This window comes from Perognathus longimembris, chromosome 28 (assembly GCF_023159225.1).
Source record: "Perognathus longimembris pacificus isolate PPM17 chromosome 28, ASM2315922v1, whole genome shotgun sequence".
NCBI lineage: Eukaryota > Metazoa > Chordata > Mammalia > Rodentia > Heteromyidae > Perognathus > Perognathus longimembris.
The window spans coordinates 105,154,045-105,181,985 of record NC_063188.1 but is presented as its reverse complement, the minus strand read 5'-3'; the positions used below and the strand labels follow the sequence as shown (position 1 = coordinate 105,181,985).

General features: G+C 40.4%; 1 protein-coding gene across 2 annotated transcripts; it reads right to left on the bottom strand.

Annotated features, from left to right (window-relative positions):
• Window positions 1-395: 395 nt before the first annotated feature.
• Window positions 396-27,784, bottom strand: Asb11 (ankyrin repeat and SOCS box containing 11). 2 transcript variants are annotated; one of them, XM_048336798.1, is made up of 7 exons: window positions 27,342-27,784; window positions 16,837-16,916; window positions 10,608-10,715; window positions 7,192-7,342; window positions 5,851-5,985; window positions 4,017-4,208; window positions 396-948 (listed from the first exon to the last, which is right to left on the bottom strand). In XM_048336798.1, the coding sequence occupies exons 1-7, from the start codon at window positions 27,520-27,522 to the stop codon at window positions 824-826; spliced, it is 972 nt and encodes a 323-aa protein (XP_048192755.1). In that variant the 5' UTR covers window positions 27,523-27,784; the 3' UTR covers window positions 396-823. The 2 variants fall into 2 exon arrangements, with proteins under 2 accessions (XP_048192755.1, XP_048192754.1); XM_048336797.1 differs by lacking the exon at window positions 27,342-27,784 and adding an exon at window positions 26,420-26,749.
• Window positions 27,785-27,941: the final 157 nt, after the last annotated feature.

Genomic DNA, 27,941 nt, shown 5'->3' with positions numbered 1-27,941 from the left:
GAGGAATTGAACCCAGGGCTTTGTGCATGCTAGGCAAGCACTCTACCGCTAAGCCACGTTCCCAGCCCCTACACACAGTCTTGATACTACCTTGATGGCTAACATCGAGGTAAATTTATTTCCAAACTACTTAAAGGTCTTGATGTTGAAAATAAACTAATGCTTAAATTGCAACATCAGACAGTTCATATGAATTCAGATCATTGGGGGTACATAGTGTTGCTCAGTCCTAGTACTGCTTACTTGGAAAAAGAATTTGGTATCAGAAGTGATGTGCTATAGAATTCCACCTGTGAGGGAGCTAATCTGTTATCCACCAGGATCTCAGTAACTAAATAACTGTAATGTTTCCAATGTATTTAGCTTTCTATGTATTAAAAAGGCAGAGACATCAATATCATAGCAGAGATTTATTCAAGGAATACAAAGAGCTGTAGAAGAGAAGTAAATCAATGGCACACCTTGGAATACTTTATATGCATTATAATCTTGGGCATTAGACCTAATAATCAGAAATGTTGTCTCCTAGGTACTAGAGGAGTCTAATTCATCAGAAAAGAGCGCTACTTCATAGTTTTAAGAAGAATTATTATTTAGAATAGTTAATAATTAAAAGGTTTCTAGTTGCCCTTTGGTTAATGAGAACACTAAGCTAATTAGGAGTTTGCCTGTCTCAAATGTTTCAGTGTGCTGGGGAATTACTCTAATGGGCTGAACTCATTAGAAGATGCGGAAAGGCTAGCTGTTGAATGTCTATACTAAATACCCGAGGTGCAGAAAACAACCTAGTTACTTCCAAGTATCTTCCTGCAGACAATTGCTCCTATTGGTACAGCAGGAATCTTTCCAGGGGCTCTGGCAGGTGCAGCTGGCTGACGGTTTGACGATAGGATCGGCCCAAGCACTTCCGGATGCGGAGGCGGCAGAGCTGAGCAAGAGTGGGTGGGCCTGAGAAAAGAAATCAAAATGGTGGGCGTCTCCCAGAAGAGGCTGAAAGTCTCTACACATAGAAGACAAGCTGGATTCGTGTCCGAGTACAATACGGACGGGATCTGAATGGCCCGTTAGGAGCAGAGGTTTTTCTTCCAGTTGATTCCCCTATGGTGATTGTATTACTCAGAATGAAAAATATGGCAACCCAGAGGCAAGTTAGGCTAGAAGTGGTGGTGCCTACAGCGAATGCACCTCATTCATTCATTCATTATTGCCTGTGCTGAGAGCAAATAGTCTAGATGAGGAGAAAATGTAAGGGAAAACACGACACAAGCAAGACCCCAAAATTGTTTCACAGCAGAGGGACAACAGTAACTTAAATTGTGTGGGCACAGAGGCTGTGCTAGGAAATAGTCCAGGGCTACATAGCTCTTAACGTTCTCCCCACGATTCTCCCACTGTCAGCTTCCCATGAGGTAGTACTGCGTGAGTCCTGCTTCACATCTGTTGGGGCCTCTATTATTGTAAAAATTCTAGTTTTATAGAGATATATAGACAGGATTCAAATCACTTCGATAACATATTCGCTGAACAAGTCTTGTGGAGCTTCATCATATTGTGACTCAGGATAGTTTTGAATCCTTAAGGATTCAAAAAGATGGTTGAGGAATTGGAAGTGTGGCTCAGTTGGTAAAGCACTAGCCAAGGAACAAAAGTATCAGGTACTGAGTTCGAGTTCCAGTCTTGAACAACAACAAAAAAAAATGGTTGAGAGTCCAAAATATAATTTAACAGGATTATGTCTTGAATACCAGTTATACAGGGACATTTATATTTTTCCATTGTTCCCTGACCCGACTGACTCTAAGCACAAATTTTCTCCAGAAGATCTAATTACTGGCCTGAACACACTTTAGAAGAATCTCCTACTGTAACATTATTTTATACCCCACAAAAAATGGAGGACTGTGTATGCAAATATCCAAGTGACATTTAAAGTTGACATTAACAAGGAGTATCTAAATCATAATTGGTAGCTACCTAAAGTACCAAACATTTATCTTTAGTTAAAATCTTGGGGATTGAAAATAGAAATCATCTTTACCTGTTGCCCCTGAGGTCTGGGATCAGTCTTTTAAATTAAAAAAAAGAAACTAAATAACTAAGGTTATCCACAGAATAATAATGCAAATAAATTGTCTAATTTGCCTAGAGAAGTTCAGACACCAGAGTGAACTCTGCTGCAGCTGACATTTATCCTGGGAGAGCATGTTAACAAAGACAGAGGACAGAGAATTTTATTTCTAAGGGATGTAAATCCGAGACCTAAAACAGAAAATGTGCAAACTGCAATAGACTACATTTATTAGCTAATTAACTATGGCATGGATCCTTTACAAACTAGATCTTGTTAAGAAACATCATACTTCTTCCGGTAGAAATTCAAATCAAACAGAAACATTAATGATTGAGACCACTGAAAAGAATCAAGGCCAACAGTACTCAAAATATATCCCTTGGCTAGTAGCAGCAACATTGCTTGGGAGCTTGCTACAGTCTCATCCCAGCATCTTTAATCAGTATCTGAAATTTAACATGATACTCTGATGATTTATATGCACATTAAATCTCAAGATGACTATTCCTAAAACAAGGAAGCAAAGAAAACCACTTGGCAAGCATATAAGACAGGAGAATCGTTTCACCAAATGAAACCAGTCCATGACATGAGATTCCCCCCGCCCCCCCCTGCTTATTAGAAATTGTTTCCAAAGAGTTAGCAAACAAGGGCTGAGAATGTAGCTTAGTGGTACAGTGCTTGCCTGGCATGCATGAAGCCCTGGGTTCAATTCCTCAGCACCACATACACAGAAAAATACGGAAGTAGCGCTGTGGCTCAAGTGGTAGAGTGCTAGCCTGGAGCAAAAAGAAGCCAGGGACAGTGCTCAGTTCAAGCCTGAGTTCAAGCCCCAGGATTGGCAAAAAAAAGAGTTAGAAAACAAGTTTTGAGAATCAGATGGTTTAGTTAGAATCACAGTCACACTTCCTAGTAGCTATGCCATCCTCTGTAAGCTAGTCTCTCTATGCTGTTCCTCATTTGTGTCCGGTATAGCATCAGCTACTATAAGATTCTCATAGCTTTCAAGTTTTAAGAATGTAGTGATATTAAACTATATAAAGGTAAGTCATTAAAAAGATCTTGAATATTTTCCTCAGTATCAAAATGATCAACCAAGGTTCAGAAAAAAAATACTCATTTCTCTATAGACATCTAAATGATTCTCTGTTGAATTCAGGACCTGAAGCATTTCAGAAAATCACCATTCTTCCCCTGGTATCTCTCTAGTTGCTCTTAACATCCATCATGGAAGTGGGAATGAGGAAATGAGAATGAAGTCCCATCTACTCCCAGATCTGGAGAATAGGCATGTAGCTTTATCATTTAGTTAGGTTTCTGAAATACAGTTTCTGTCTTCCCCCTACTTCATCTAACTCAAATACAGCCTCATGTCACATAACAACTGGATCCATTCTGAGAAGTGTGTCGTCATTAGGCGAGTTTATTACTATGCACACAGCATAGAGTATCCTGACATAAATTAAGATGGCTACGACGTCTCCAGGTTACATGATCTCATGATACATGGCACATGTGTGCAGCTATCACCAATGCCCTTAGGCAAGTACATTCCTGCATGTCTAATGTGCCCTGCATTGTCTCCTACTGTTTCAAAGAAAAGTAGTAGTTTGCTCTGTCATGTGATTGCACCAGAATAGATATAATTTTTGGATGATTCATAATGAATGCAAGATAGTCTGATCCTATTGATATGGAAAATATAAAGTACTGATTTGGTTCTGTGTATGAGTGTGTGTGTTGTGTGTACATGTGTACATTGGTTATTAGAGACTAACCACAGTATGTGAAATATCCCAGAACCTATGGCACTGATGCCAGATCTTGTCCCCTCTTACAATAGCACTGCAGAGAAAAAGAGAAGGAAAATATTCTAGAGATGAGGCAGAAAGGAGAGAGGGCTGTGAGCTCAGAAAGGAGAAGGGAAGCCTCAGCCCTTCCTTACCTTCACAGAGAATAAGTGCCTGCTCCACGCTGCTTTTGGGAGCTGCCAAATCAAGTGGAACTTTGCCATGTGCGTTTCTGAGTCTCAGGTTAGCTCCATAGTCAACCAGCATGTGGATGATCTCCAAGTTGGACTGCTTGGCTGCGGCATGGAGCGGGGTGTTCAGCCATTGGCCCTGATCAGGATTGGCTCCTTAATAAAGCAGGTGGCCGCAATTGAACAGAGTACAAATGTAAAACACAATGAGCCTACAGCACATTGAACAGACCTTGGAAGACACTATGACTTAGAACCTCAGCAATGCCACTAAGATCATTCCAAAGTATTTTGGGAAGAAAAGTGAGATTAGACATTTCTACGCCTTTTAAATCATTTAGTTGCTTTCTTGTACAAAATGTGGGGGAATGAGGGAGGAGGTAACAAACAGTACAAGAAATGTATCCAAGGCCTAACGTATGAAACTCTAACCTCTCTGTACATCCCTTTGACAATAAATAAGACGAAAAAAAATGTGTGACATACAAAAACTGTATTTGAAGCTCCTGTTATGGAGTCATTTTGATTTGTTTTGTAGAAAAAGATTATTTGAAACTCAAAAAAAGATGTCTGAACTCAGCATTAGAAAATTGCAAATGATGGGAACTTAAAAATTCTGAGCCAGGTGCCAGTGGCTCACATTTGCAATCCTAGAGACAAAGATCTGACGATCCCAGTTCAAAGCCAGCCGGGCAGGAAAGCTTGTGAGATTCTTATCTCCAATTAACTACCAAAAAAGCTGGGAGCGGAGCTATAGCTCAAGTAGTAGAGGGCTACCATTGATGAAAAAGAGCTTAGTGACAGCATCCAAGCCTTGAATTCAAGCCCCCAGACAAGCGTGCATACACGCATGCAAGTGTGCACACACACACATTAAAAATACTAAAAATAGACAGACATGGGTGATTCACACCTGTAATCCTAGCTACTCGGGAGGCTGAGATCTGAGGATCAGGATTTGAAGCCAGCCCTTGCAGGAAAGTCCATGAGACTCTTATCTCCAATAAACTACTCAAAAAAGCTGGAAATTGCACTGTGGCTCTAGTGGTAGAGTGCTCACCTAGAGCAAAAGAAGCTCAGAGACAGGGCCTAGGCCCAGAGTTCAAGCCCCAGGACTAGAAGAAAAGCCTAAAAATTATAAACTAAAAACTATTGCTACAGCTTCCATATTTATGGCTAAATGTGTTAAATCTTTAACCAAGTGATAGTTTCAAGGTATTTTACTTTCCTCCGAAACAGTTTGTATACATATCATTTAAAAACTTTAAAATGACTAAATCATTTATCAAAATATATGTATAACAATCTGTAACAAATGTGTAGTGTTTTTAAAAATCCACCACCATCTTCCTGGTAACTTCATCCAGATGTTTCTCTAGGGAAGCATCTTCTTGTGATTCTCAGTTCATGTGTTTCTAGAGAGGTCTAATAAGTGCAGAATAATCTGAAATGCCAGTCTAAGCCAATCAGTATATTGTATTCTCTTAGCCAACACAACTGGATAGAAATGAATGTGTGACTCGAAAAGAGCCAATGCTCTTTCTGGCTGCATTTGGATGAGGAAGGCTACAAGCTCAGGTATTGCTGGCAGCCATTTTGAGACCACCAGGGAAACAATACTGGTAAGTGGAACCACCATCAAACATAGCAGAACTGAGAAATACTGATACTTCTCATGGAAAACATCTGTTTTTAGCATTCAGATACTAAATGTGATCTGAATAGTTTTCTAGCCTGATAAGAGTTTCATTCTTGAAGCCATTAGAAAGCAAGTTCTGCTGCTTTTCCAGGTAATTACCTAATTCCAGAAGCTTCTTCAGACAATCTTTCCTCTCGTAGGTACAGGCCACATACAGAGGAGTTCCAAGCTGAGGCAACTCTTGGTCAATGTTGACATTATTCGCCAGCAGAATCTCCATGCACTCAATGTGACCTGGTGAAGCACAAAATAACTTCACTCAAGTAAGGAATGCATTGAAGTATTCACAGAATTACAGGACTGCTTCTTTGGACTGGGTTTTAGACATAACCTAGGTATATTTTCTTTTGGAAGTTGTAGGTAGAAATCCCCAGAACAAACCACTACAAGTAGAAATGTGACTATATGCCTCTGAGCCCAATTATTGGTTGAAATGGAGTTTCCTAAACTTTTATGCCTTGGCTGACATCGAACCATTCACAATCCCCTGATCTCCAACTCTAGGTTACATGCTTGAGCCACCACACTTGGCTCAACAACAGCTACTTATTGATGTTTAGTCTGGGAATATTTTATACATTCCTTAAAATTACTCTTTCTTCAGTTCAAGAGGAATTGATCATACAGAAGGAGTCTTGAGTCAGCTTCAAGATTTCCAATACTCTTTTTCTTGTTGCAATTTTTATCAAGAATGATACCTTAAAGTCCTTAGCTCATTTACAGCATATTACTTATGGGCAGTTAGTAGTCCATTAGCCATGTCATCTTTGGCTTTCAGACACTGCCATGGTTTATCGTTTGCTAGTGGTTGGTGTTTTCTGGGCTTCCAGGATGAACTATTTCACTTCTGAAGCAGAGACGCCAGCCCAGCAGAGTTCCTCGGGACACAATGGCTGTCTTGGCTTTACCAGCTGACTTCACAGTACCAGTGAAGAAACTTAGAGAAAGGCATGCTGAACAATGGTGCCCCCAAAATGGGATATTGGGGAATATTTAAAAAAAAAAAAAAGGCTTCCAAGGTATTGAAAAGGTTGTTTTGTGGCACTGTGGGATTGTTGGAAGATTGAAAGTTCCTGCTGTGGGATTTCTAAGCCCCCTATATTTTAATGGTGAGAACATCTGAGTGACTCTTGCGTAACCTACATTAGCATGTTGATTCATGAATATTAGGGTGAGCCCACCAATATTTTGTATGCAGTGTGGTAGTTCCTTTATCTCTTTCTCTCTCTCTCTCTCTTTTTTGCCAGTCCTGGGCCTTAAACTCAGGGCCTGAGCACTGTCCCTGGCTTCTTTTTACTCAAGGCTAGCACTCTGCCACTTGAGCCACAGCGCCCCTTCTGGCTGTTTTCTATATATGTGGTGCTGGGGAACCAAACCCAGGGCTTCATGTATACGATGCAAGCACTCTTGCCACTAGGCCATATTCCCAGTCCCCTTTACCTCTCTTCACTGCCTCATGGATGGGTGAACACAGATGCATGTCGAGCTGGGCCTTGGCGCCATGCTCCAGCAACAGGCTGACACACGCAGCACTGCCACTGCAGCAAGCATTATAAAGAGGTGTAGCTCCATGGATTGTCACGCCATTGACCTAATGAGAGGCAAAGAGAAACCAAGAGGATTTATTACAGTCCAACTGGATATTCCTATGTATATTCCTGGGGAACTTCCCCATGATAATGAAGGAAGGAAGGAACTCCATATTATTAAAATAATTGTAGCCAGGTATCAATGGTTCATGCCTCTAATCCTAGCTCCGCAGGAGATTGAGATATGAGGATTTCTATTTGAAACCAGCCCAGGCCAGAAAGTCCATGAGACACTTTATCTCCAGTTAACCACCAAAAAGCTGGAAGTGGAGCTGTGGCTTACATGGTAGAGCACTAGTCTTGAGCAAAAAGGCTCACAGACCTAAGCCCTGGGTTCAAGCCTCAGGACCAGAACAACAAAATAAAATAACAGCATGAAGTTATTGATAGAACAAGTGAGTTGCTATATGTTCAATACTTATTAGACTTATTAGACTGGTACCCAGGAAGCAGTGAATAAACACCTGTAACAATTATTTCCATTTTTCATTAATATGCAGCTCATCACCCCTCCATTCCCAATTTTGACCCAATATGGCAAGAACCAAAAGTATTAGAGAAATCACCTAGCTCTGGATCCCAAATGCTAGGCTTGAAATAAATCTCCTTAGCAACTCCCTATAAGCCTACAGTCTTTGCTGCTACAATTTTCTGCTGTGGTTTAATTGATATAAATTGCATTCGCATCCCCCAAGCAGTGATTCCCAAAGAGATCATGGCAAGGCTAAAGACTCATAGAAAATAGCATCAGCACGGTATCTCCAACCATCCTGGGTACCTCCTAGGGATATGGGAGGTAAACGAGGACCAGCAGGGCTGAGGAGAATCAACAAGTATCTAGAAAAGACTGGAAAGAACATTGGGAGATCCAGACAGCAAGGGCTTGATAGCAGGCCATTTTACTCAATAACTAGATAGCTGCTCACAATAATCAAGATTCTGGGGGCTGGGAATATGGCCTAACGGCAAGAGTGCTTGCCTTGGGTACACAAATCCCTGGGTTCGATTCCTCAGCACCACATATATAGAAAATGGCCAGAAGTGGTGTTGTGGCCCAAGTGGTAGAGTGCTAGCCTTGAGCAAAAAGAAGCCAGGGACAGTGCTCAGGCCCTGAGTTCAAGGCCCAGGACTGGCAAAAAAATAATAATAATCAGGATTGTGACTTCTTTTGCTTTGGAAATAAAACTGCATATAGGGTCTTCATTGTACTGAAAATCTAAAGATGACTCTGCAAATATGGCAGAGGCAGACAAGGACAGTCAAATGTGTGTTAAATCCACATGCTAGGGATTTGAAATTTATTTTTACTTCGACTCTAACTGGTTTGATGTTTATTTTCTAAGTCTCCCTCCTTACCCCCCACCCCTACACACACACTGCCAAGTCTGGGAAATCTTCATGTTTTGATTTTCTGTCATTTTTCTCCTAGTTCGTATCAGCAAGTAATGTAGAAAGAAAGATGAGTGAAACTCATCTCTTGAGCAGGTCGAATTTCATTAGGAAGGATGAACACAAAAGGTGATACCTTTGCTACAGTAATAAGTGCTACAGCTCAGTATGGGAGAACAAAGGAGACCTTAGACTTCAGAAATAGGAAGTAAAATTATCAATATTTTTGTGGTTAATTAGATGGAGCAATAGCAAAGATAAGATGACTTCCAAGCTTGAGAAACTAGAAGAATGTTGTGTTCAGTCTCTGAAACTGGAAATCCAATATAAGGTGAAAGTCTCAGAGGGCAGAACAGGATAAGCACAGCTTCAGATGTGTTGCGTTTAAGGTATCAATGAGACTACCAATTATTAGGGACTTTCTGCTGACTGACTCACTATTTCCTATTCCTGTTGCTGATTTAAAGGTTAAAGGGTAGAATATAGAATTTATTGGCTGCTCCTCTGTAAAAAGGCCAAAGACCAGGGGCCACTGTTGTATTCTTCTCTTTGATAGCCACTAGAACTCTTTTCTTGGAAAAGATAAATGGTTAACATTTTTCTACCAGTACTCTGCAGGTGACTCCAATCATATAGTTTAGGAGGAAAAGGCCCTACCCAGCCTCATCTTCATCACCACCTGTCAATACTCACGAGTTTAACTTAGGTAACACAAGATAACCTAGAGCAGCACCACCTAACAACAGTACATGAATCATTACAGTGGAATTGGAAATACCAGTTTGTGTCAGGAAGACATATAGAAACACAACTTCCAGAGCTGGGCACTGGTGGCTCATGCCTGAAATCCTAGCTACTCAGAAGGCTGAGATCTGAGATCATGGTTCAAAGCCAGCCTGGGCAGAAAAGTCTGTGAGTCTAATCTCCAACTAACCACCTAAAAACTGGAAATGGAGCTGTGGCTCAAAGTGATAGAGCACTAGGCTTGAGCAAAAAAGGCTCAGTGCTCAGGCCCTGAATTCAAAGCACACAGTCAACAAAGAAAAAAAAATTACATATAAAACTTACATATAAATCTACTTACATATAAAATCTAGAAAGCTTATCATCAAGCAATTTGAGAGCTTATAGCTCATGGAATAAATAATGCAAAGACGTGATTAAACAAGGAGAATGGCAGCAATGCATATGGCAACCAAATATGGATGTCACTGAGAAATTTTCAGAAGTTTGATTTTTATAAGTTGAAAAAATTAGGATGTAAGCTAAAAATAAGATAAAGTTTAATTTGTGGAGAATGGTTGTGCACAGATGTGTCAGTATGGGGGCTTGAACTCAGGGCCTGAGCACTATCCCTTAGCTCTTTCACTCTATCACTTGAGCCACACCTCCCCTTCTGACCTTTTGGTGGTTAATTAGAGACACAAGTCTCATGGACTTTCCTGCCTAGGCTGGCTTTGAGCCATGATCCTCAGATCTCAGCCTCCTGAACAGTGAGGATTACAGGCCCGAACCAACAGCACCCAGCTAATTGTGGGGTTTTTATGTATTATTAATTAAGAGCTCATTTAAATGGATGGGTTTGAGCAGTTAAAATAATGATTGTTTGGAGGTTATAAGTTAAGAGTGGTTTTTATTATTCTGTTGAATTGTTTAAGTCCTCATCATAGTTTAGAAAGATTCCCATGAATGCCACATTTGGATGCTCACACCTGTAACAGGCTGTAGAGGGAAGACTAATCCGAATAATAGAATATGGACATGGATGGGGCCAGACTTTTCCATACCATACTGAATAAGCAGTCTGGAAGGAAATGTCTTAGGTATTTACAGATGCACTTGGGCAGACACACCCAAGGGTACAGAGCCAGTACTCACCTGTGCGCCATTTTCAAGCAAGGCTCTAGCACAGGCCACGTGACCTCCAAGGCAAGCCTCATGGAGTGAAGAGACATGGTTAAGTGTCAGAAGGTTCACATTGGCACCCTATAATTTGGAGAGAAGAGAGTTAAAGGTTGCATTCATTATGGCAGTGAGAGCAATGTGGTTCAACAGGTTTCTGAAGTTTTCACAATCTGTGAGTGCATTATTAACACAAGATAGGAACAGAAGTCATGGCCTGGAGAGTAAACACAGCATGAGAGCCTCAAAGTCATTTATACAACATTTGGTTTCATTCAGTATTTTGAGGTAGATAATTTGTTAGAATCTAGGTTTTCAAAACCTTTGACCTGAGTGTCTCCCTTCAGAAGCCCACTGAAGAGGTAGAAATGAAAAACAACAGAGGAAGTAGATGGTTATGCTAGAAGTATGTTCAAATTGCACTTGGAAGTATGAAATATCCTTGAGTCTGGCTTAGGAAGTAAGAAAAAACCACAAATTGTGGAAGTATGTATGTGTGACTTGAAGCACCGAAACTTCCAAACTAAGAAGACAAGAAAATGGCCTACCTTTTGGGAAGGAATGGAATATGCAAATACTGGATGCTAGCAGGAACACCAATGATTGGTTATTTTAGGATGAGAAAAAGCCCAGAGAATGGGGAAGTAGGAGATAGAGGAGATTGAGCGTTTGGAGAAAGCTAGAGCCAGATCATGAAAGGCTTTGATTTCCAAACAGGGAGTACATGTCTTCTAGGAAATGAGATACCTATAAATCTGTTGAGCTGTAGAAGATCTGAAGCTAACACATCAGCCATTTTAAAGAATCATGCCGGAGGCAACAACATAGATAGAAAAGGAAGGATGTGAAACAGACGCATAGAGAGCCATGGAGGCCTTGCTATGTGTTCGTTCATGCAGAGGCCTGGCTTGGGCCTGCTGTGGGTAGAAAGATGATTGGCTATGAAGAGCAGGTGATGGAGTGCAAAGAGGTTCAGAAGACATAACTGCATGTGGAAAGAAGGATGACTGCTGCACTTGAGAGTAGAAAGTTCACAGCTGGGTGCTGCTGATGGCTCACACCGATATTCCTAGCTACTCAGGAAACTGAGATCTGAGGATTGTGGTTGGAAATAAAGTTCCAGAGAGATTCTTGTTTTCTATTAACCAGCAAAAAGCCAAAAGTGGAGGTGTGGCTCAAGTGTTAAAATACCAGCTATGAGCAAAAAAAACCAACCCTAAGTAGAATGTGAAGCCCTGAGTTAAAGCCCTAGTACTAGTGCGCATGTACACGTGCACCCCCCCCCCCCCCCCCCAAAGAGTAGAAATTCACCCAGGTGTGAATGTCACCACCATGTCTATTCCCGCTCCCCAAACTTGCGCATTACACTTTCCTCCCCCTGGAGCTCATGAGGCAGATGACAAGGTCAGCCTATCAGCTGGACATCTCTCACTTCTTACCCTGACTTTTAACAACTTGGCTCTTACGATTTCCCCCATGATTACTACTTTCTATCCTGAGAAAGAATTCGATCTCTTGTCTGTTGTCCATGACAAATCCTGCTTTTGATACTTGCCTTGGAACTGGTCTGCTGAAATCTTCCCAAATCTAGTACCTAAACCTCAGCCTGCAACCCAGGAGTCACCGGGTCCGGCCAGATCTCCATAGTACTGGCTGCACCTTTGCTGTGGCCCAAAGCATAAGTTTCCCTGTTCTTTACTCCACTTCTTGGGTCCTTTGCATTTTCACGTCCTGGATATGATATACTCCTCTAGCTCATAGTTAAAATTGAGCATCTAATATAGGCCCAAACTCTTTTCCACTTCCTTTTTCCATATATAATTTCCTTTAAAGAAATGACCATTTTGCTAGGCTCTGGATGCTGTGCCCTCAACCTAAACCTTACAAGGAAAGACTATGCCTGTCATACTATTGTGTATAAGTTATGACTCAAAGTTTAAATACTTGACAAACCTAAAGCACTGCAAAAATCTATTTTATGAATTTACTAAACACCGTGTGCAAGAACTGGCCACATAGAAATTGCCTGCTTTATTCTGACAGAATCTGAGGGTATTGGGAAAGGCTTGAGTTCCTTATGCTCTATTACATAATGCTATTCATGATTAAACAAATTTTAACAAAATTCCTCACAATGGATCCTTGGAATGCATGAGCTAGATTCATGTTAAAAATGATTCTGTTCTCATTTTGAGTGTGGTTTTGTTTTCTGGACTAAATGATTAGGACTAGAATAAATTAGAAATGGTGATCTAATAGTTGAATTTCCTATTTGTATTTTATTTTCTAGAATCCTTTCTCATTGTTATTTGTTCAAAAAGATTTAAAATCATTGCACTTTGGTCAGAAGAAAATAATAAGTATATCATAAATTTAAGGAAAAAAAAGTCTAGTCCACAAGGTGGCAACACTTTGTTTGAGAAAAGAAGCCTGCCATAGTGCAGAAATCCCAGAATCTTTGAAACTGAAGAAATGTGTACTGGACAGGCCTGCATGGCCGTGTAGGGTACATGAGATACATTATGCATGAGAAAGTAGACAAGCAGAGAACACAAATTATGCCTAAATCTTAAGGCTCCCTAGCTGTTGGTGATAGCCAGTATTATATGTACTCGAGGTGGTTTAATGTTTTACTCACATTTTCCACTTACTTAAATTTGAAATGAAGTTTTTAAAAGTGGAATATATACAGTGACAGTGCAAGGGTTTGAACTCAGGACTTGGGCACTGTCCTTTTGCTTTTTCACTCAAAGCTGGCATCCTAAAACTTGAGCCATGGCTCCGCGCCTGGCTTCGGGTGGTTAATTGGAGATAGGAGTTTCATGGAGTTCTCCTTGCCCAGGCTGGCTTCAAACTGTGATCCTCAGAGCTCAGCCTCTTGAGTAGCTAGGATTACAGGCATGAGCCACCAGCTCTAGGCTAGAAAAGTGTTTTTGACTAGTGTTAAGCATAAGGTGGTGATGTAGCAAGACAAAAATTGAACTTTTCTCTAGAATGCTCTTTTACATTTAACCATACTATTGAAGCTAATATGCTAACGGATACAGTTCAAAGCAACGTTCCAAAGTTAATAGACTATGTCTCAGAAAATAAAAATCAAGATGGATGAGGTGGCTCATGCTTGTGTTCCTAGCCACTTGATAGACTAAGATCAGGAAGATCACAGTTTGAAGCTTAGCCCTCCCCAAAAGTTAATGCAACCTCATCTCAACCAATGAAATGCTGGGCTTGGTAGCACACACCTCTCATTGCAGCTATGTAGGAAGCATAAATAGGAGGATAATGGTCTAAGGCAGGCTCTGGCATAAAAATGAGACCCTACTTAGAAAATAACTAAAGCCAAAATGACTGGGGGTGTTACTCAAGTTACAGAGCACCTGCTTAGCAAGTACAAGGCCCTGAGTTCAAATGTGAGTGCTACCAATAAAAAGCACTAAATGAACAGGGAGCTGGTGCCTCATACCTGTAATCCTTGCCACTCAGGAGGCTGGGATGTGAGGATCACGGTTTGAAGCCCACCCGGGCAAAAAAGTCCCCATAAGAGTCTTATCTCCAATTAACTACTCAGAAAACCAGAAGTGGAGCTGTGGCTCAAAGTGGTAGAGTGCTAGCCTTGAGCAAAAGAGCTCAGAGACAGTGCCCAGGCCCCTGAGTTCAAGCCCCACAGCCGACAAAAAAAAAAAAAAAGCATTAAATGCAATGTGGGATCTTTTTTCTTTGCAGGTGTATATAGGCTACTTTTTTGATAAAAAAATTAGTTTATTTATTGTCAATGTGGAAATTTAGGATCTTAGAATAGAAAAAAAGACACTAGTGGAATGACTGGTAAAATCCTAATCATCTGAATTATTTGATGGTATTGTACCAATGCAAAAATCTTACTTTTTAAACAGATGTACCATGGTGTAGGGCAAGTCAAGTACTTGAGAACTCTCTGAACTATCTTTGTAATGCTCAAAAATTATTTCAAAATAAAAAGTTTACAAAGGTACTAATAAAAATGGCTAACAGTGGAAGACTGAGAGAAAATTGGTACATGAAAGACTTTTCATGCAAGACTTTTATATCATTTTAATTTCTCTCTCTCTCTCTTTCTTTCTTTCTATTTTTTTTTTTTTGCCAGTCCTAAAGGCTTGAACTCAGGGCCTGGGTGCTGACCATGAGTTTTCTTGTTTAAGGCTAGTGCTCTATCTCTTGAGCCACAGCCCCCCCCTTCTAGCTTTTGGGTGCTGAATTGGAGTTGAGTTTCACAAACTTTCCTGCCCAGGCTGGCTTTGAACTTCTATCCTTAGGTCTCAGCCTCCTTAGTAGCTAGGACCCTTTTAATTTTTGAACGGTGTGACTCTATCACATATTTTAAAATTATCAAGTCAGATGAAAAAAAACAGCAAGTGATAAAAATCAGTCATAAACCCCATCACTCTGGACACTACTAGTTTCTCTTTGTTTCTACTGATCACTGTTTTGTTTTGAGTTTGTTTGTATTTTGTTTTGCTGTGCTTTTTTACATACTGGGATTTGAACTCCTTCTACTTGCTAGACAGGTATTTATTTACCTCTCTATATATTTTGCAATGTTGAAGATCAAGCCAGGACTTGTCATTTACTGTCCACTTACTGTCTTAAAAAAATAACACAACTCAGCAAGGCACTGGTGGCTCACGCCTGTAATCTTAGCTACTCAAGAGGCTGAGATCTGAGGATCATGGTTTGAAGCCAGCCCAGGCAGAAAAGTCTCTTTGAGAATTTTATCTCCAGCTAACCTCGCAAAAACCAGAAGTGGCGCTGTGGTTCAAGTGGTAGAGCACAAAGAGGCTCAGGGAGAGTGCCCAGGTCCTGAGTTCAAGCCCCACAAGCAACCAAAAAAAAAAACTAATAAGGAAAATATATACCTATACCAAAAGAAAAGTACACCTAGTTGTTTAAGTTCAAAATGATAAAGAGTTCTAAAAGTAGTTAGGTGATAGCTAGGATGTGGAAAAAAAAGACACAGTGACTGACCTCCTTTGTAGATATATAAAAAAATTACAAAGAAAGCAAATGATATATGTACTTTTATTCATTTCCCAAATATCTACTAGGCCTCTACCTATAGTCATAAATACAAATACAGACTCCCTTAGTAACTAAGACTTTCATAAATCTTCCCAAAGAAATAAGATTCATTTCTTTGTCTAATTATTTTAAGGCTTGTTCTTCAAATAGTATTTCATTGGGCGAGACCTCTCAGATAGTCCCCAATGATTTCCAATTCCTTACCTTGTCTCATTTGTTCAATGATTTCCCTTTGTGTGTGATTCACTGACATGTAATGAGTAGTATATGGTAGAAAAGATGAGATGTCACTTCAAGGATTAGGTTCTTAAAACACACACACACACACACACACACACACACACACACACACACACACCCTGTCACTTCCTTCTTCGGCAGTCTCTCTGCTAAAGGCCAGCTGCGGTCTCATGACCCAGACTTGTGGAGAGCCCATGTGTCAAGGAATTAAACTTGGTCAACAATCACATGAGGGAATTTGAAAGTAGATCCTCTTGCAGTTGTGCCGTGAGATGCCGGCAGCTCTGGCTGACACCGTGCAGTCTGGGAGCTGTTCCTTGACCCAGGGAAACTTCAAGGCTCTAAATGGCTGTTCTTTTGAGCCACTGGGCTTGAAGTTGATTTGTTATACAGCAACAGTTGATAAATCTAACTTCAGTCCTCACATCACTAATGTCCACTGGGGGGATGAGGTGAGTTAGCACAAACACAAATTTGAGGATATCTTTCACCATCTCTCACACAAATTGTCTCTGAAGTAAACAAAGGGCTAAAAAGGAAAGCAAGGGACTAGACAGAAAACAAGGCAGTTCAGGAAAGGAGAAGGAAGATGAGAAGCAAAAGGAGACATATACCTGAAAAGACAATATTGAGACCTAAGTTCAGTGGCTCATGCCTGTCATCCTAGCTATTCAGGAGTCTGAAATCTGAGGATTGTGGTAAAGCCAGCTTGAGGAAGAAAGTCCATGAGATGCTTATTTCCAACTAACCAGTAAAAAGCCAAAAGAGGAAGTGTGGCTCAAAAGATAGAGTGCTAGAATTGAGAAAAAATGCTAGGTTTTGAGTTCAAGCCCCAACAGTAGCAATATACACAAAAAAGAATGATACTTGATTATAGCATAGCCTAGAATCAGGTCCTCAGTTTACTTACTCGTGAAATTAAAGTTCTCAGGGCCAGTAAACGTCCCTGGGCCGCAGCTTCATGAAGTGGGGAGCGATCAGCCCAGCAGTCTGAAACATAAACCAAGTCAAGAGTTAAGTCTAGAAACTTCTAGCTTGTTTGCACCGCCCATCCACTGTAAAGGGGTGGAAGAGGTTGAGATATGAAGTGGAAAGCAGGTACCAGGCATCAGGTTTTCTTGTCCACTGCTTTCAGAGGTGACAAGAGAAAGTAGAAAGTCCATTAGTTTGGTGGAGGAAGCTTGGTATAGTCTCTCTTAGGCTTTTGAATGTCAGTTTTAACAAGCAATAGATTTAATTAAAATAAATAGTGTCCAGCTCTTGGCTCCAATAGCTCTAAGGAAGATAAAGCGAGGAACAAAAGAGATCAATGAGCTTCCATTTTCATCCTTCCCCTGCCTCTCACCCCCATCCATACCCGAAAGATCCAACCACCCATAAACTGGTAAGAAATCAGGGGAAATATATTTCCTACTTTTTCTGTTTCATTGATAATGAAATAGATATGCAGAATATTAATTTTCAGAGGATAGAATGCTCTAAAATTATTTCTTTTTTTTATTTTTTTGCCAGTCTTGGCCTTGGACTCAGGGCCTGAGCACTGTCCCTGGCTTCTTTTTGCTCAAGGCTAGCACTCTGCCACTTGAGCCACAGCGCCGCTTCTGGCCGTTTTCTATATATGTGGTGCTGGGGAATTGAACCCAGGGCTTTTTGTATATGAGGCAAGCACTCTTGCCACTAGGCCATATTCCCAGCCCTAAAATTATTTCTTAAACAGCTTCGATATGGGAAGTTTAGGGTAATGGCTGAGCATGGGTCCTATGGAGTCAGACTGCCTGGGTTCAAGTTCTACCATCATCACTCTATTTGACAGTCAGGAAGTGGCTAAAAGTCTTTAAATTTCAATTTCCTTATCTGTAAAATTAGCAAATAGTAATCTATGTTAAAAGCACCTCAGTCTCTAAGAAGGCCAAGTATATAATGAAATACAAACATGAGGATAAATGCTATCAAATAAAATAGGAAGTTCTAAGTCCTCACTGATATATATATATACATATATATATACTGTACTATATATATATATATATATATATATACACTGAAATATGGAAAAGAGAAACTGCTCCCTCATGATAGACCTCCATCTTAGAAATGGAAAAGACACGCTGGGGATATGGCTTAGTGGCAAGAGTGCTTGCCTCGTATACATGAAGCCCTGGGTTCAATTCCCCAGCACCACATATATAGAAAACGGCCAGAAGGGGCGCTGTGGCTCAAGTGGCAGAGTGCTAGCCCTGAGCAAAAAAGAAGCCAGGGACAGTGCTCAGGTCCTGAGTCCAAGGCCCAGGACTGGCCAAAAAAAAAAAAAAAAAGACTCTATCTGGGCTGGGAATATAGCCTAGTGGCAAGAGTGCTTGCCTCATATACATGAAGCCCTGGGTTCGATTCCCCAGCACCACATACACAGAAAACGGCCAGAAGTGGCACTGTGGCTCAAGTGGCAGAGTGCTAGCCTTGAGCAAAGAGAAGCCAGGGACAGTGCTCAGGCCCTGAACCCAAGCCCCAAGACTGGCCAATATATATACACAAATAAATAAATAAACCTCACTTTAAAAAAAAAAAAAGAAAAAGACACACTAGAATCACCCTCCAATTATCACCCCCTGACACACAACGTAATTACTGATTACAATATACAGTGAAGCAAAACTGTAGGAATTTTGTCTAGGCGATTAAAGTTAACAGAGACAGAACAAAGAGGCCCTGAGCACCATGTGATAGCATGCAGTGAGCCTCACCACGTGCCATCAGAGGGAACACAGTGTGCAGAACACACCGTCTCTTCTGAAATATTCCTGACTCCCAAAGCATAACCTGACTCTGATCAGGACACAGTGCACCAGCTCAAACTGAGGAGGCATTCTACAAAAGAATGGATCTATAACTAGTTTAAGAAAATACTGAGGCCTTGTTCTAAATTCAAGGGGAATAACAAGACACATCATTTAAACACTTGACCTTAAATGGGTTCCAAAGACATGTGTGAAGGATTGACTAAATACAAATAGAAACCGTGGGAAAGGAGAAGTCAGCATTTTTGTAATGCTCTTATACTTTTAAGTCAATTGAAATCAGTTCCAAAATGTAAAAAAAAGAGTTTTTTAAAAAAACAGAATTGTGTGATTCCTTCCTGAAATGAATGTGTAATGCTTTCATTAGTTCTTGTGCCAGTACTGGTGCTTGAACTTGGGACCTGAGTACATTCCCTTAGCTTATTCATTCAAGGATGGCACTCTATCTTGTGAGCTTCACCTCCACTTCTGGCTGTTTGCTGCTTCGTTAGAGGTAAGAGTCTTGTCAGCTTTTCTGCCCAGGTTGGCTTCGAGCCATAATTCTCAGATCTCAGCCTCCTATGTGGATAGGTTTACAGCTGTAAAGCACTGGCACTAGGTTGTAATGCTTGTATAATGAAGAAAACATACAAATTTTAATACAGTATACAGTGTTTCTCCATTGGTTTCTGAGTTAGTTAAAAGTTAATAAGCAGAATATTTTAAAACTTCTTTGGGTGGGCTAGGAATGAGGCTTAGCGGTAGAGAGTTTGCCTTGTATACATGAAGCCCTGGGTTCAATTCCTCAGCACCACATATATAGAAAAGGCCGAAGTGGCCCTGTGGCTCAAGTGGCAGAGTGCTAGCCTTGAGTAAAAAGAAGCCAGGGACAGTGCTCAGGCCCTGAGTCCAAGCCCTAGGACTGGAAACAAACTGGAGCTGGCATGGCGGTGCATGCCCTGAATCGAGCTACTGTGAAAGTGGAAATCAGGTTTTGTGGTTTGAGGCCAGTCTCCAGCACCAATTGCAACACACGAGCCAGACATGGTGTTGCATTTCTGTGATCTAATGTATGTGGGAAATACAGGAGAATCACAGTTGGAAGCTGGCTCTTGGTAAAAATTCAAGCCTGTAGCAGAGAATAACAAAAAAGCAAGGGGAAAAGGGCTGGGGGTGGGGCTCACATGGTAGAGCGCCTGCATAGCAACTGCAAAGCCCTGTTTCAAAACCTAGTATTGCCTCCCCCCAAAGGAAACCCCACCTCTTTAGACATTTATTTGCATGAGTTGGAAATGAGATAATACAGCAGCTCAGTTTAATAAGGAAGACATAGTAACCTCTGATTAGTCCACCTCTACTGCTGAAGCAGGCACTGAAGTTGGGAGGAGAGTCTACCCCCTCATGGCTGGAGCAACGGAAGAGGCAAATTCTATTTTGTTATTCTGCTTTACTATCAATAGCTAGTTGATTGGAGTTATACAACAATACTACAACATGAACATCTCTAATTTGATCATAGAAACCCAAAATGCTCCACAGTGTGAAACTTTTTCAGTGCTAACCTGAGCCCAGGAGTGGACATTTACACACTGGAAACTACTTCATGCCCCAATTTAAAATATTGCATAAAGTGAGCTTCAGGCTATGTGAATAAGGCATAATAATAAGACATAAATGAATTTTGTGGTTAGATTGAGAGTCCACTCACAAGATCTGCGTGTACTTATATATATATATGCAAATATATACAATATATGTGCAAATATTCGAAATTGCTGGCACTGGGCCTGGCCACTGTCGCTTAGATTTTTGTTTAAGGTTAGCACACCCTACCACTTAAACTGCACCTCCACTTCTGGTTTTTCTTTTCCTGGTTAATTGGAGAAAAGTATCTCATGGATTTTCCTGCCAGGACTGGCTTTGAACCATGAGCCTCAGATCTCAGCCTGTTGAGTAGTTGGGTTTATAGGCCAGATCCACCAGCACCTGGATCAATATTCCAAAACTTATCTTTTAAATGGGGAAATGGGAAACCCTTCTGGAGGCAAATATTTTCTGTCATGGCTAACTCAACCTGTTCAGGTAGTCTATTAAAACATAAAAACAATACGTCAGTAGCAAGTGGCTTCCCCCTCATGAAGTGGCTTTATTACCACTAAACTTTACCTCTATGTGAGGTGTTGACTTCTCCTAGTGGGAAGCCAGAGCCTTCACCACAAGACTCCCTTCATTTCAGACTCCTTCCTAACTTTCTGCAACTCACCAGCCCGAAGACCCAATTCACAGAGAGAACATGGATACACCTCACAGGTCCAATGCCGGATGAATTCAAGAAGAGGGCGCAAAAGCACATTTTCTGTACGATTCCATTCTGCAGAGAAGCGAAACACTTTTGGAAAGAAGGAGGGGAACTCACCGTAGGCATTAGGAGTCAAAAGCAATTGCAGCAGTGGCGGGGCCTGGTGGGAATTGGGTACAGTCGGAGTCATCCCGACAGCAGTCAAAGGCTCTTGCTCTTGCCCGCTGGTCTTCTAATGTGTTCACCCAGCTGTCCGCTAAGCATTTGTACCTTTCTTAATTTACGTCATACTTTCATGAAAGTTTCAAAAATGACTCATCACCACCCCCACATAGAAAAAAAATGTCATTGTTTGTCCCCTTCAGAGCTCCCGTCCACTCCCCACTCCCCCCTCGCAGAGTAGGATGCGGCTCTCTCTGGCCCAAGTACAGAATGTTCTTCACACGCCTCCTGCCTCCTAGTCCTAGGTGCCAGCTCCCCTGGTACTCCGTGGATTGGGGAGAAGGGAGAAGAACAGGGGCAATCTCTCCCCAGATAACAGCAGAGGGATGAGATTCCTACTCGCTGGCTCTCAACTGCAGGCTTCTTTTGAGGCCTGTGAGTTCTTCATGCTCAGGTTAACGCCTTGGCATTATTGTCACCTCACCTAGGGTCTTCCATCAATGCCAAATCTTCTGATGTCCTGAATCCTCATCACATGCTCCCGAGGTCATCATGGTAAGCCTAAGGTGCCATCTTTCATTGCATCAAGAAAGAAGCTGGGTGCCAGTGGCTCACGCCTGTCATTCTAACTACTCTGGAGGCTGAGATCTGAGGACTGTGGTTTCAAAGCCATCCAGGGCAGGAAAGTCCATGAGATTCTTATCTCCAAAACTTGAAGTAGAGCTGTGATTCGAAGTGGTAGAGTGCTAGCCTTAAGCAAAGTTGCTCAGGGACAGTATCCAGTCCCTGAATTCAATCCCTATGACAAAGAAAGAGAGGGGAGGGAGGGAGGGAGGGAGGGAGGGAGGGAGGGAGGGAGGGAGGGAGGGAGGGAGGGAGGAAAAAGAGAAAAATGGAGGGAGGGGAGAGAGAAAGAAAAAGAAAGAAGGAAGGAAGGAATGAAAGAGAAAGAAAGAGGGAAGGGTGGCTGTCCTGAGCTGTTTCCTGACGACACTTCTCCTTTCCAACTCTCTTTCCCCCTGGTTGAGTAGTATTGTAGGCCAACTCAGCAAGTCATTTGCCTAAACTGATTTCTAACTCAAGAGCTGAAATACCCAGTCACTGGTGGCTCACACCTGTAATCCTGGCTATTCAGGAGGCTGAGATCTGAGGATCATGGTTCAAAGCCAGCTTGAGCTGACAAACCCAAGAGACTCATATGTTCAGTTAACTAGCAAAAAAACCAGAAGAGGAACTGTAGCTTAAGTGGGAGAGCACCCTGAGTTCAAACTCCCATAACTGGCACACACAAACACCAGAGTTGAAATACCAGATTGCCCTTATCCAAGCATATATTTATCTTACATCCTAATGAGTGAAGAGATTGTCTTGCTTGATAAGTGAGCACACCCAAAATGCATGACAGCCACTTTGCTCCACTGGAAGAGGTCTCATGTTTAGTGTCAGAAGAAGAAGGTATGAAAAATCAAGTTTGGGGACTTCAAAAAATAGCTTGCTCTGGTATGAAGAACAGTCAGTTTCTAAATTCTGCCTCTACTCATGGTAGAATTACTTGTCTTAGGATACTGTGACATCCACCTTCTCTCTATAAAGAGTGTGCAATAAATCAATTGCCTTCCAAACTGGCACCAGAACCATTCTCAGAAGTAACCTTTCGGGCTGGGGATATAGCCTAGTGGCAAGAGTGCCTGCCTCGGATACACGAGGCCCTAGGTTCGATTCCCCAGCACCACATATACAGAAAACGGCCAGAAGCGGCGCTGTGGCTCAAGAGGCAGAGTGCTAGCCTTGAGCGGGAAGAAGCCAGGGACGGTGCTCAGGCCCTGAGTCCAAGGCCCAGGACTGGCCAAAAAAAAAAAAAGGAAGTAACCTTTCAATCAAGGCACTGGTGGCTCATGCCTATAATCCTAACTACTCAGAAGGCTGAGATCTGAGACCAGTTTGAAGCCAGCCCAGGTGAGAAAGTCTGTGACACTCTTGCCTCCCGTTAACCACCAAAGGCCCGAAGTGGTGGTAAAGAATCACCCTTGAGCAAAAAAATGAAGGGCCAGAGCCTACGCCCTGGGTTCAAGCCCCAGCATCAGCACACACACAGAGAAAAAGCAACCTTTCCAGTACTATTGTTGCCCACCACTTGTTTCAAAGAACCATAAAGGGCTTTCACATACAATCATTTTCTTGCAACTGCCACAGTGAACGTTTTTCTCATCTTGTTCCCAACACAGTATCTCATTCTTATCATCCTTCTTTTTTTTTTGTTGCCATTCCTGGGCCTTGGACTCAGGGCCTGAGAACTGTCCCTGGCTTCTTTTTGCTCAAGGCTAGCACTCTGCCACTTGAGCCACAGTGCCACTTCTGGCCATTTTCTATATATGGGGTGCTGGAGAATCGAACCCAGGGCTTCATGTATACGAGGCAAGCACTCTTGCCACTAGGCCATATTCCCAGCCCATCATCCTTCGTTTGTGAATTGGAGCTAATTGTGAAAAATAAGAGGATAAAAGTTAGTTGGCAGGTTGGGAATTTTTCCATTCCCATTCCCAGGAAATAATGCAGCTAAGCTCTTCAAATAAATGAATACTTAAGCAGGACCCAATCATTCTCTTCTAAGGCAATCTATTTTTACTTATTTGGCAGATTGCCTGGGTCATAGGGCTGCAAACACATTAGGAAGATAGTTTATTTTTCAAATATGTTTGCTTATTCCTGATGAAATACACAAAACGTGTTTGAGTACTTTTTCATTTCCCTCTGAATTTTTCTCAGAAAGGGATTTATATCTCAAATTCCCAGTTGCTTCGAATAATAATTTCATGATGATTTCTATAAGTACATAGTTCAGTAAAAATTGTTTCAGCTAGAATACAACTGTTTACATTTCAAGTATTCAAGATAAAGGCCAATCATTCCTTTAACTTTTTAAACATGAGTTGCCTTGTCTGATTTCTATAAGAATTTGAGATTACTGGCCTATTTTTCTAAGAGATCACCTAACTACAATCTCTGAGGTACATATAACCATCTTTTTTATTCGTCTTGAAATTATATGATGAAATATGTCTCTCTCTATATATCCCATAGTATTTTATGAAAGAGAAAAAAACCCATAAGGAAATTCATGTTTTAAGCAAAATAAAAGCAAGAACCTAGGAGAACTGATAATATGTTGGAGAAAACAACAGTCTTTGGGAAAATCCATAAAATTTCTGAGTTATCTAAAATATTCGAATAAAATGAAGTTATAATGATTATTTTCTAGAATGTCCAGTTCTGGACAGGAGATAAAGCTCAGTCAATGAACTGTGTTCAGCACAATGTCCATGTGAGAAAGAAGGCTCCTTTGAACCCATTAAGGGCAGTGGAGCTGAGCTAATGGTTACAGGTGGGGAAGCAGAACCTCTGCCAAGAACTAGTTGTTCCAGCACCACCTGAGATAAGAAAGCACTTCCAGGATGCTTAGGCAAAAGCAGGAGGAAACAAGCAGCAGAACTAAATAAGAGCAGAAGGCCAGGTAATGTTTGGGCAAAACTGAAACAAAGGCAAGAAAATCTTTGTGGAATAGACAGGATGGGAAAAAGCAGTTGGGAAGATAGGTCCAGAAGAGAAACAGCAGTCACATGACAGCTAGTTCCCTCTATCTAGAACAAAGACAACTGATTAGTCTAACAGTTTTACAACTGATCAGATTGCCGTTTCTGGTGTGTGGAGTTGGAAATGTTTCTCTTGTCTATTTCTCCCTAAAAATATGCTTCAATTAAAAAAAAATAGAACTGATCTTTTAGATTCAACTATTTTAAATTAGCTAAACAGGGTACAATAGCACTACAATTGAAAAAATCCCCCAAATTCTAGAAAGCAAGTTTATCTCCAAACTGTAAAAGAAATGTATCCAGTGCCTAACGTATGAAACTGTAATCTTTCTGTACATCAGTTTGATTAAAAAAAAATTGAAAAAAAAAAGAAAAAAAATACATGGCCAGGACTCAGTTTAAAAGTTTATTATATTTATTTGTATTTTTAGTTAGTATAACTATGTTTGCAGGCTGGGTAACCTCTTACCATCAAACCTCATGAATTCTAAAACATGTCTGAACCAAAGGTTGTAGATGAAAGATTAGATAAGCTATCTCCGCATATTATTTTTATCAACTTTCATGATCAAGTTTGGTACAGGACATATAAATTAACAACGGATGAAAAAATCATGTAACAGCTCTCTTTAGAGAAAGAGAATACTTGCAGAAATAACTGTGATCTGAAGGGGAGATTCACTAAGACATCTGATGTTAGAGGACTAAGAACTGAATATAATACTTCATTTATATTATACATATATTATTATCGACAAAACATACAAAGAAGCTTGAAAGATCAAAACTATACCAGGTAGCCATAGCTTAACTCAATTGATGAATCACATACAAATATAATCATCTAAACCATAAAGACATACTAAATAATGAGTCTCTAATATGAAATTCAAAGAACAAAATTTGAAGAGATTTTTACAGTCCACAAAAATGGCATTTAAAGAGGTCTGTGATACCAGACACAGCTTTTAAAAGCCACAGTGCGCAGGACCTTAGAAAGACTAAACTCTGCCCTGGCTGAGGTTTCTACTGCCCTTGTTTTTGACATTGCCATTAACAGTTTACAGGAATGGACTATACTACCAGAATTAAGACATTTAACCTTGAGCTGAGATTTTTTGTAAACACTACTGTCGCCTCTGCTTCTTGTTAATAATAACTGAAAACATGTCCTTGACTTTATAACACAATTAACTGCAGATTAAAAGAGCATTATCATAGAAGCTGAAAGAAGTAAAAAGGGATGTTAGAATGAGTGGATCTATTTAAGATTTTTGAATGCTAGCTCCAGGCTTAAATTCAAGCCAGGCTTACATGGGCTCTGATTACTATAAAACCTTTTCAACAGTATCCCCCTCATACAACTAATGTATACATATTTTAAAAACCTTTAAAAAAAAAAAAGGAGTGAACTTCACAAAGGTCCACAAAGATAGGAATCACACACAGTAGCAATAGGGAAAGTTTTGTTTACACTCTGCTTATATTGATTTTGTTGGGCATTACCTAATTTAAACCTTGAGGATGTTACATCTATGAGAACACAAAACTTATTAGTGAATATTGTGGAAAATCCATGCTCAAACTTACATATTAAAATAGAAAATAACTTGCCAGAGATAAACTGAAAACGAGAGACATTCTTTTTTTCCTATCAAAATAACATACCTCCCTGAAATGTGTGACAAATGTAATTCCCAAAAGAAATCTCTTTCCACAGTCCAGTCCATTTGATACTTCCAGAAACTTCAAAATTCTTCTCACTTTTCCCAGTTAATGGAAGCATTTTGATGCTTCCTCTCAGGTAAGATGGCTGATGTCTACTGTTTTCTGAGTTGGCTAGTGTATTAGAATCACAAAACATAAGTCTATTTTGAAAGAGAATCCTTGGTGTAAATTGAAACAGACACTAGATAAGGAATGATGTAATCCTGGAACCTCTACAAACACTAAAAATACATATGGAAATTCTGCACTGTTTATGAATAAATATGAAGCAACAATTCCAGCAGAGACAGGGGTATCTGACACATTTACTTTTGCAGCAGCTCACAATTAAGGTGGACTGGTTATTGAAAGAAATACAGACTAATCCCTAAATGTTACTTTAAGATGTTTTACTCAAAATGTGGCATTTCTAAGCTTATTAACTTTGCTTGTGGTGCTTTGCATAGAGCCATGTACAAATAGGTTTAGGAAAAAGGTTTTCATGACAGTGACAACTATTTACAAATAATAAAACTGTCATGTCACATTTAGTAATTGCTACTTTATCCTGAGGAAAACTACGTTAGAATGCTCTTTTTATTATTAGTTGGACTAAAGACTAAACACAATAATGCTATGTAAGTAATTCTCCTAGCCAAAAGACATGAAGTTTCTCAAAAAGTTCTTTTTAAAAGCCACATTTCCTTCTAAAATAATAACTAGTAAAAAATCAAGCTGAAACTCTTTCACAAGCTGATGTAGCCAATATCATCCATTCAAAACATAAATATAAATAAAATCTCTATTTTTAAAACATAGCTTATATGAATCATCTAGGAAGCTTTGTAAGTACCAGGAATAAATTCATGTATTTTTTTTTTACCTGAAATTCCACCATAGATCTCTTCTGCTATCCTAGCTGCTTCCTTTCTATTTCCTTTGACGATATAAAAATGGGTAAGGAGAGCCAAAAAAACTTTGATTAAAAGCTTGAAGAAAAAAAAGGTAGCAAACATAGTAATAAAAATGTTTTTGAAGCCATAGAAAACAGGACCATCTTCCATTTTGGTTTATGCTCTTCATAGGTCCTTAGGACTGCAAAATTTCACTGAGTTATAATTGGTATCATATGACATCTATTTTAAACCTCATAACACTCAGTGCTCCTGTTACTCAGAACTCAGTTTGTAGGTTCTAATCTAACTCAGATTTGGCAACTGAAAGTGTTGACATCCGTGGCAATGTTATCCTTTCCTTTTAACTAGAAACACTCAGTAGTCCTAAACTGTATTATTTCAGTAGTAATCAACAAATAGTATTCACATCCTATCTTTTTATAAAACTCCCAATCCCCTATGTTTGGTGTATTTGAAAAGGCAGGATTAGAAAAATAAAATGAAATATATCTCTGACTCCATAGGAACAAAGCACGTTCTTTGGCACCCAGGCAAACAAGTGTGACTATACCCAGAATTTATAGTGG

Bases quoted from the DNA above. Each gene is read 5' to 3' on its own strand.
- Asb11 (XM_048336797.1), bottom strand. From the start codon at position 26,615: ATGTTTTGTGATTCTAATACACTAGCCAACTCAGAAAACAGTAGACAT. The intron at 5,986-7,191 runs GTAAAGGGGACT...GTGCTTCACCAG, and splicing joins CCATGAGGCAGTGAAGAGAG to GTCACATTGAGTGCATGGAG. The intron at 949-4,016 runs GTAAGGAAGGGC...TTCTTTTCTCAG, and splicing joins GGCACTTATTCTCTGTGAAG to GCCCACCCACTCTTGCTCAG.